This window comes from Episyrphus balteatus, chromosome 1, assembly GCF_945859705.1.
Source record: "Episyrphus balteatus chromosome 1, idEpiBalt1.1, whole genome shotgun sequence".
Lineage (NCBI taxonomy): Eukaryota > Metazoa > Arthropoda > Insecta > Diptera > Syrphidae > Episyrphus > Episyrphus balteatus.
In genome coordinates, this window is record NC_079134.1 from 118,384,388 (window position 1) to 118,393,780 (window position 9,393).

General features: G+C 31.2%; 1 protein-coding gene across 1 annotated transcript; it reads left to right on the forward strand.

Moving 5' to 3' along the window:
• The first annotated feature begins 840 nt into the window (after nt 1–840).
• Nucleotides 841–1,841, forward strand: LOC129906223 (uncharacterized). Its single transcript, XM_055981900.1, has 4 exons — nt 841–974; nt 1,103–1,366; nt 1,422–1,516; nt 1,583–1,841. The coding sequence occupies exons 2-4, from the start codon at nt 1,110–1,112 to the stop codon at nt 1,735–1,737; spliced, it is 507 nt and encodes a 168-aa protein (XP_055837875.1). The 5' UTR covers nt 841–974; nt 1,103–1,109; the 3' UTR covers nt 1,738–1,841.
• The last annotated feature ends 7,552 nt before the right edge of the window (nt 1,842–9,393 follow it).

A 9,393-nucleotide genomic window follows, 5' to 3' on the forward strand; every position in this document is an offset into this window, starting at 1 on the left:
GTAACATTACTTAAAAAAAAAAACATATTATAAACAAAGAAAACTTACAAAAAAAATTAATTTAAAAAAAATTAATATCATTTTTTTCTATATTATTCAAACCTAAATTTTGATTTTTCCCTCCCCAACTTCAGACTCAAATATCTCAAAATCCCCAAAAGCATTTTTGAAAATATTTGACTCACTAATAGAGCTCAATATAAGCTTTCATTTGATACTAGTCTCGTCAGTGTACGCCCTGGGCCCAAAAATGGGTCATGTCCTTTAGCTCGATCTGTGTACTAGGCTTATTCATACAAAAACACTAGGGGTATTCACGATCTGGTGCAACAGGCCTAGTAAAAATGTAAAACTTTATTTTTTTACAATAGATCGTGAACGCCCCTCTTCTTTTCTAAATATTGAAGCATGAATGATGTTTTTTTTCCTCCACCGTTGCTTCTTCTTTTTTCCATTTTTTATAGTTTATAATTCTTTGTTTTGTTCGGGTTAATTAATTTTCACTAATTATTTTACATCAAAAGTAACTAAATTACGGGACATGAGTAGCGACAACCATTATAAGCAGAATAAAAAAGACAAACTGTTTATCATGCGCGACGCGACGGTGAGCTGCCATCTGTCAAAAATAATTTTACTCCATTGTATTTTTATTTTGCAATAGGGTTAGGGTGTAGCAAAAGTGCAAGACCATTGTAAAATTTCAATCCATATATTTTGTTGTTGTAGTGTTGTAAGATTTTACACTTTTGCACTTTCGCAATGATACTAGCCCAGTTGCATCGGATCGTGAATACCCCTACTATCGGCGGGGTTTCTTGTCGGTCATCCTTGGTTTGGGATAGCCTTTATATACCACATATTTTTGCCCCATCTAGATACTTGGTTAGCAAAACGGTTCTTGTTGGAACACATTTTGACAGATGTCACTTGAGTGTTTTACAGTCGGTTGTCAAAAATTACGTAAATAGCAGGTTAGATGTTTTACCAATTTTAAAATATTAATTAAAAAATTCTAAAGAATTTAATAAATTCTTTCAAATATCGAATAAACATTAAAACTTCCATTATTCTTAACTTGAAATTCATTCCGAAACTTTAGCTTAAAGATGTCACTCCTTAAGGTTAACTACTACGACCATCCCGAAGGACAAGATGCAGTCGGAAAGATTATTGCTTTGAATAGATATGCAGTCAGCATAGGACTTGCCTATTCCACAATTGATGTTCTTATGGTATCGAAGCCTCAAGGATATCTCGCCACACTCGGCAGATACGCCTACAACACTGGACCCTTAGTTGGCATGGCTTCTGCATTTACATTAGGCTGTTATGCTGCCAATAACTTGCGTGGAGTCGACGACAAGTAAGATTACAATTCTTTTTTCACAGCTGCTACATGAATTGAATATATTCTCCAGGTGGAACTACACAATCGGCGGTCTTATGGCTGGAGCTGTATACGGATCATGGAAGCGAACAGTTCCTGGAGGAATATTTATGGGAGTTGTTTTCTGTAAATGCCAATAATAATTTATCATCATCATCATATTTCATTCATTTTTTGTTATTTTATTTATAGCTTTAGCTGGATTCTTAAAAAAACTTTCAATTGAAGAAGGTTGGGAATTCTTCCCAGAGCGACAAACTCACGAGTTGGGATCCCTTCACGGAGTCAACCACGATTACACTCTTATGGCTGAGAGGCCAAAGAACTGGACAACTGGCAAGGATTAAATTTGCAGCATTGCTTTGTTATGTATCTACAGTTAATTAATATAAATTAAAAAATACCAAATTACAACCGAACTAAATGTTGCTCAATGGTTATAGTAATTGAATTATTTTGTTCGTTTTTTCATGGTTATCTCTTTAAAAAAATGTTAATAACAATCACAACAAAAACATAACAGTTTAAAAAGCCAAGTTCTCCTGTATAAAAATTATGCCGACACAAAAAGTACTGAGATGTAAAAGTGTAACAAGCTCTAAAGTTTGGTTTTAAATTTGTATTAATTAAATTTTGATTGTTCTCTTGACAATTTTTGTTTAAATTACCGATTTTTAAAGTTATTTAAGAAATTGTCAAGTAAACAAAAAAAAAATTAATTTATACAAATTTAAAACCAAACTTAAGAAATTGGTGCACTTTTACAATTTACATTTCAGTACTTTTTGTGCCAGCATAATTTAAACAAAGGAAAATTTGCCTTTTTTTAACAGTTATGTTTTTGTTGTGATTTCATTACTTTTTGAAAAATATAAGATTCTACCAAGCTGTTAGATTCTATCAGGAGTGCTCTATAATATTTGAGGAAAATTCAGCGAAAATGGACGGTTACCACGCACGCCCCCTGGCTAAAATTTCCAAATTTTAAATTCTCTCCTTTGTATAAACTACCAGCTCTACCATTCTACCCTGGTTAAAACTCGATTATTTTAATTTGTTGGTTTATTTAGTATTTCAACTATTATTTACAAAAAACATGGTACATTTAGTCTTTTGGTTTTTGCTTTCTGACGTATTTAGAGTACCTAATCGTATATAAGTAATTTAACAAGTAAAACATATTGAATAATTTAATATTAACAAAAAAAAAGTATTAAAAAAATAAAATTATGAAAAATAACACAAATTATACAATTAATTGTGGAATCTAACAAAATGTATAATTTGATGTTTAAAGCTGTTAAGGTTATTTTACGACTTGAGTTCATTTGGCAAGGTATTGAAAATTTGTAGAATAAACAATTTTGAGCAGTACTTGATCGTACCAATGGCAAGGCGAAAATCTTTATTGTTTCTTAGTGCAAAAGGTTGAACATCACCCACATAGTTAACAAAACGAGGTAAATAAGAAGGCATAAGAATATTTTTAATTTTAATAACAAACATTAAAACATTCATCGAGATTCTCCGTTTAACATTAAGCCACAGTAACATGTCCAACATATCGTCGGTCCAACGAAAAACTCACTAACTACATAGAATTTCAAATAGCAGTTAATGAGTTTTACCATTGGCAAGGCGAAAATCTTTATTGTTTCTTAGTGCAAAAGGTTGAACATCACCCACATAGTTAACAAAACGAGGTAAATAAGAAGGCATAAGAATATTTTTAATTTTAATAACAAACATTAAAACATTCATCAAGATTCTCCGTTTAACATTAAGCCACAGTAACATGTCCAACATATCGTCGGTCCAACGAAAAACTCACTAACTACATAGAATTTCAAATAGCAGTTAATGAGTTTTTCCTTTTAACCGACGATATAACATATATTAGAGTATATATATTGCACTTTAAAATTGTTCGCATGGCCTTATTTTGGAGAAGTTGAAGTGGGGTTAAAAATGGCCTGAGTTGTTTCCTGGTAATAAGGGTGTAGTGCCAAAGTTGCTAGAGAACTTGGTTGGGTTCTACCATGCCCCTTGGCCTTGATATTGATGGAATTGGATCAAACCTAGATGGAACTTTAAATTTCAGACCAAGGTATCATTTTTTCGAAACATGAGTTGAAACCATTTTATTGAAAGAAACAAAGTTGCGTGCACCAAAATCCTTTAGTTTTCCAAAGTTGGATATCAAGACAAGAATTATTTTATTTAAAGTTTTTTTTTTGTTTTTTTTTTTTTTTTTAGTTTAAGAGCCCCCGCACACTAAAGACTTTCTATCGGCCGATAGTTTAGTCGGGTTGGACTCCTAGTGTGCGTACAGGCTTTTTTGATCGGCCGATACTTAATCGTTGTAGTGTGCGCACTCTCATAGAGCCCCCACACACTACAAACTTTCTATCGGCCGAGAGTTTAGTCGGTCTCTAATAAAATATTTCATACCCAGCCGACTATTTAGTCGCCTGCCTGTGCGCACACTAGGAGCCCAACCCGACTAAATTATCGGCCGATAGAAAGTCTGTAGTGTGCGGGGGCTCTTAGTATGAAATATGTATATAAACATCAAATAAGTAAATAACTAGTAGTTTATTTATTAAACTATGCTACTTTAACCAATTTTTTCAAAAAAGTTACAAAAAACAGGAAAAATAAACAAAAGAAAAAACACTACAAAATAATGGTGAAATTATTTTCAATTCATAGGTTTCTTTTAATGTATGTCTCACTGTTTGCTTTTTACATTTACGGAAAAATAGCTATAAAATTACACAAAACCACAAGGAATTCTTAGTAATTGTTATTTTTTTTTATGAAAGAACATTTAAATTTAATACATAATGTAAAAAAAAGCTCTTCCAACTGATTTTGTGTCATATTTTCCGGTGTAGGAAAATAGACAACTTAAATTTAAATAAACGTTTGACCCAAACTAGCGTTAATGTGCTAACTTTCACAAAAGAGAAAAATTGGTTGTCTCACTGTTCGCACTGTCTCACTGTTTTCCCCTTATTAAAATTAACAGCCCTATTCTGCTATTCACGTGAATCTTAGATCCGATTCACACATTCGATTCACTTAAACTCTACCTTGTCATTCTGATATCCATCGGGTGAACTGTATTATCATACAGTCAACTTAAAAAAAAATGGCGTCGAAGTAGGTAAATTGAAAGAAAAGAAAATTTTTTGTTTGGGTTTTTTTTTTGCATAGAAAAAATAAAAATAACCGATTACATTCTAACAAATACTTTAAAAAAATTTTGAGAAGTGGGATTGTGCTCAATTTTAACGATGGTGAATTTATTTTTACAATCAAAAGCGACAGATCCGCAACATTTTTGCAAATGTATGGAGCAAGTTCATTCACTTGAATAGTGGAATATCGAAAATTACCGATATTACCGACGGACGTGAGTTTCGATTCCCATCGACCTCAAGTCCACGTAGGAGATTATTATTTGTAACAAAAAAGGTCACGAAGATAGAAACCATTGATTTTTTTTATTCAAAGATCAGCTGGACGAATAAACTAGATAGATCTTTATTTTCGTTATTGGATTTACCGTATGTTTTTAAATAAGTATTTGAAGGAAAATACAACAATATGAAATGACGCATAAATTAATAAAATAAAAAACCTCCCTGGTGCGATTGCCCAAAGTTAGATGATCAAGATTTTTTTCACTAGCCCAACCTTAGTTCTAAAATTAAAACGGAATTATTTCTTTTTTCACCTCAAAAATCACAAGAAATAATTTTTTTTCATTCAGTGTAAAAATTGTTGGTTTTGCACTGTAGTTCGTTTGCCCAACAGTAACCCCAGGATAGCCAAACCTTTTTTTCTTTACGTCACCATTTTTGCAATAGATACAATAGAAAACTTTTTTTTTACTGTGAAAAAGTCGTTAGTTTAAAACAGTGATTTGAACACGAAACTTGTGCTTGGGTTGTGACTATGAAATTATGATCGATATATTGATACTCATCTGGAAAATATATTTATTTTTTTATTTGCTTTTGAGGTCAGCAGAGCAATTTCCAGTTTTCAATTAAAACTGTCTTTTACAAAAATTGTCGTGCGTAATTTTGGCAAAAACTCGGGAACGTCTTAACCGATTTGGCTGATTTTTGTTTTGTTTTCTTCATTTTAATGCTGTTTTCATATTCATATTCAGAAAAATAAAAAAAAGGGAAATTTAAGAAGAGAAAAGAAAAATTAAATCGAAATTTTCGTTTTGTTCGAATTTTTATCAAATGGGAGCTTGAGGCATCATTTGATACCTTCTATTTGCAATACTTATGGTAAAAGTAATTCACTCTGATGGTATTTTTACTATACAAAAATAACTGCTTACACAAATAACTGTATCCAAACTGTAGCCAAACTAGTTCATATTGAAATTCTTTATTTATTGAAAGGTTAAATTAATTTATTTGCATAGTTTTTTCTTATTATTTTGTTGCATATACAGGGTGTCTAAAAAATAATAGATTAAACGAAATGGGCTGATAGGCTAACTTAAGATCTCTCAGAATTTGGTAACTTGTTCATCCCAAATACTTACAGTTCTTGTAAAATTTCGAAAAATCCCTACTTTGCAACAGTATTTTGCTTCCTCTTCCCATAATTGATTTTTGTTTTTTACAATTCTTTCACTAAAACATTGCCTAACAATAAGAAACAATTAATTAATAAAAATATGTTTTATTTCATACGCCATTTTTTGCAAATTAATTAACAGTTCCGAGTTTCATAAAAACTCAATTTCTTACTTTTATTTCAGAGCAACAAGACGACAGAAATTTGTATTGTGTGGCTCTGGTTTATTATTTTTAAAACTTGTCCCACTATTGCAGTTTTCAAAAAGTATAAAAGTTGCCAAAGTTGAAGTTAGATACAAAAATATTACAGTTTGAACTCAACAAAACAGGGTTTTACGGAGTATTTATTTATCATAACTTTTTTCTTATAATTAAAAAAAATGTAGAGCTTTAAATTATCTACATTTTATACCTTTACAGTTTTTTTGTACAATGCATGGTTCTTGCACTATAGCTCATAAGACTCGAGTTAGGCTCACAGGGTATATGAAAATTGTATTTTTGCTCCCAACACTACAAAAGCAAATCTTAGGAGGGGAAAGGGTGATTATCTATTGTTTTGGTTTACCATGAACCCAAAAAGTGCAAATTAAACCCAAGCACAGAAAATATTTTTATTTTTGTCGACCTGTGTTATTCATTCTAAAAAAAAAAGCTACATCCTACATGATTAGTATAATCTTATCCAAACAAACAAATTTTACTTCTATGTACATATTTTGAATAAGCAGTAAAGAAATTTCTTGGAATAACCACGGTTTAAAAAGTACTATTCGTTACTTTTGAAAAAAGTTTGAATAGATTATACTACGCATTTGTATTTTGTGGCATTCAAAGTGAAATAAAACAAACCAACTTACTTTTTTAAATTATAAATTAAATAGGTCACTGTGGTGTATGCGCACTATTTTTTTTTTTTTTTTTTTGGTAAATAAAAAACAATTCTTGCATAATTTTAATCTAAGGGAAGAATAACAAATATAAAGCTTGGGCAATAGAGTGGTCCACGCTTGTATGGGAAAAATAAAATTTTCAAATAAACGTTGGGCCACCCCATAGTTTGGTTCCACATATCCTATTGGTATCATACTGTGGAATTTTCAGTCTTCTATCTTATATAGAAGGGGGTGCTGATCGCTATTGAAAATTGCTTGAACGTTGTGGTTAGTTATACTTATTCTGAAAAAATATCGAAATAATAATTTTTGGGGCCACTTCCAAGTAAATTTTGTCAATAGGTGGTACACAGACTTTTTATTTGCACATTTTGCTTATTATTTATTATTTCTCACTTTTTTTTTCAAAAAAAAAATATTTTATATGTTTCATAAAGTCAAGTGAAACTTAAATAAAATATTTTTTTTTTTCAAAAATAATGAAAAAAAAAAAAATCAAGATCACCTACAAAACCTAAAAATAGAACTGTTACTAGCACCCCCTTGCGGTTAAGACAGCGAATTGAAATTTCACAACGTTTATGTTGTAGATAAGTGGAACAAATTAAGGGGGTGGCCCGACAGAAAATCGAAAAAATTATTTTTTGGACCACACTATTGGGCAATCATGGGCTAACCTTGGGCAAACAGACCACGGTTTAAAACTAACGAATTATAATTTGTTCGATTTCTGATATGAAAAAAAAGTTCTTTATTGTATCTTTTGAAAAAATTGTGGAATAAAGAAAAAAAAAAAGTTGGGCTATCCTAGGCTAACGTTGGGCAAACGAACCACAGTGCAAAATCACCAATTTTTACACTGAATAAAAAAATAATTTTTTTGTCATTTTTGAGGCGAAAAAAAATAGTTACGTTATAATTTTAGAACTAAGGGTGGGCTAGCGAAAAAAATCTTGGCCAATCCTGGGCTAACATTGGGCAATCGATCCAGGCGGGTTTGAAAAAAAAAAAAAAAACATTTGGGGGTGCCAACTTGACAAAGCCTTTAATGGTAGACTTTAAAAATTTCTTTCTTTCTTGTATTCACGTTTAGGATATCACCTTTCAAATAAGCTATAGTTACGGTGACCATCCGTCCCGGTTTACCCGGGACTGTCCCGTATTTCTCCAGCTTGTCCCTGGTTTTTATTTAAGAAACCCGGGACGTATAAGCGTCCCGTATTTTGTTATTTGTCCCGTGATTGTCCCGTATTTGGACATTCTCTGATTTTTGTATTCAATATTTTAAATACTTTGTACGGAAAACAAGAAAACAGTGGCTGGAAATTAAAATTTTTCTAATTTTTCGGATAAAGCATTAAGCATAGTACGCAGCTGAAGCAAAACGAAAATTGTTTTAAGTCTCCAAAGTCAAAAAACTTTCGCTGCAAGAAGAATTGCCTGGACAAATAAATGGGAGTGACACATATATTCTAGCACAGGTAAGAATTTCGTTACGTAAGCTGCGTACTGTGCAACGAAAAGCAACATTTTGTGCTGGTTTTGTATGAGAGTTTTCGTTTAGCATCTAGAGTAGGATTTAGTTTTTTTTTAATGTTCGTCAATTATTAAGTTCCAGCTTCTGTTTGTCAGTTGCTACACTAGGTAAAATGTTTTCGAATAAAGAACATGTTAAAAGTTGTGTTAAAGATCATAAAATTTCAAAATCATTTAAAATAAAATTAATATGTTAAAAAACAGCTCTCCCGATTTTGATTAAAAAAATATATTTTTTTAGAAGTTATTAACAGACATTATTATAAAACCATTTTCTTGATTTCTGACTTCGTAAACGACTTAAATGATTTCAACAAAAACGCTCCCATAAAATCTTGATATCAAAATAAAGAAAAATTATGAAAACTCATTTAAAAAAATTTAATTTTTTTGAAAAATCAATATTTTCAAAACGATCCAACGAATTTTTTATCTGTCCCGGGTTCCGCTTCCAGAAATATGGTCACCGTAGCTATAGTAGATTTTTGTATTTCTAATACTTTGTTTATCCTTATCAATCATTTCTTGTTGTTTACAGTGAAAAATTATACTGACCTAAGTACTGAACTACCAATTAAACAGTGGTGGTCTCTAAAAGTGCTTCGGTGAAGGTTCGGCAGAGTTCCATTTTTACTCAGGTTCCGCAAAAAAAGTCTCTTAAAGTTTAGACTTTACCTTTTTGGACTTTATTTTAAGAAATTCCATAAGTAGGTATGTACCAACTTTAAAGAAATACCTAACACTTTTCAGGGCTTATAACAATAAATAATAAAATAATAAAAAAATAAAATATAGATACCTAGGTACTGATATTTTATGTTAAGACTGCAATTTCTCTTTTTTACCAACAAAAACACAGCAACTCGTGCAAATAAAAGAAACACTCATGTACGGGTAGAGGTTTTTTTTTTATACCTTCCATGATTAGCATATCATGGGACTTACCCCATTAACATACAAC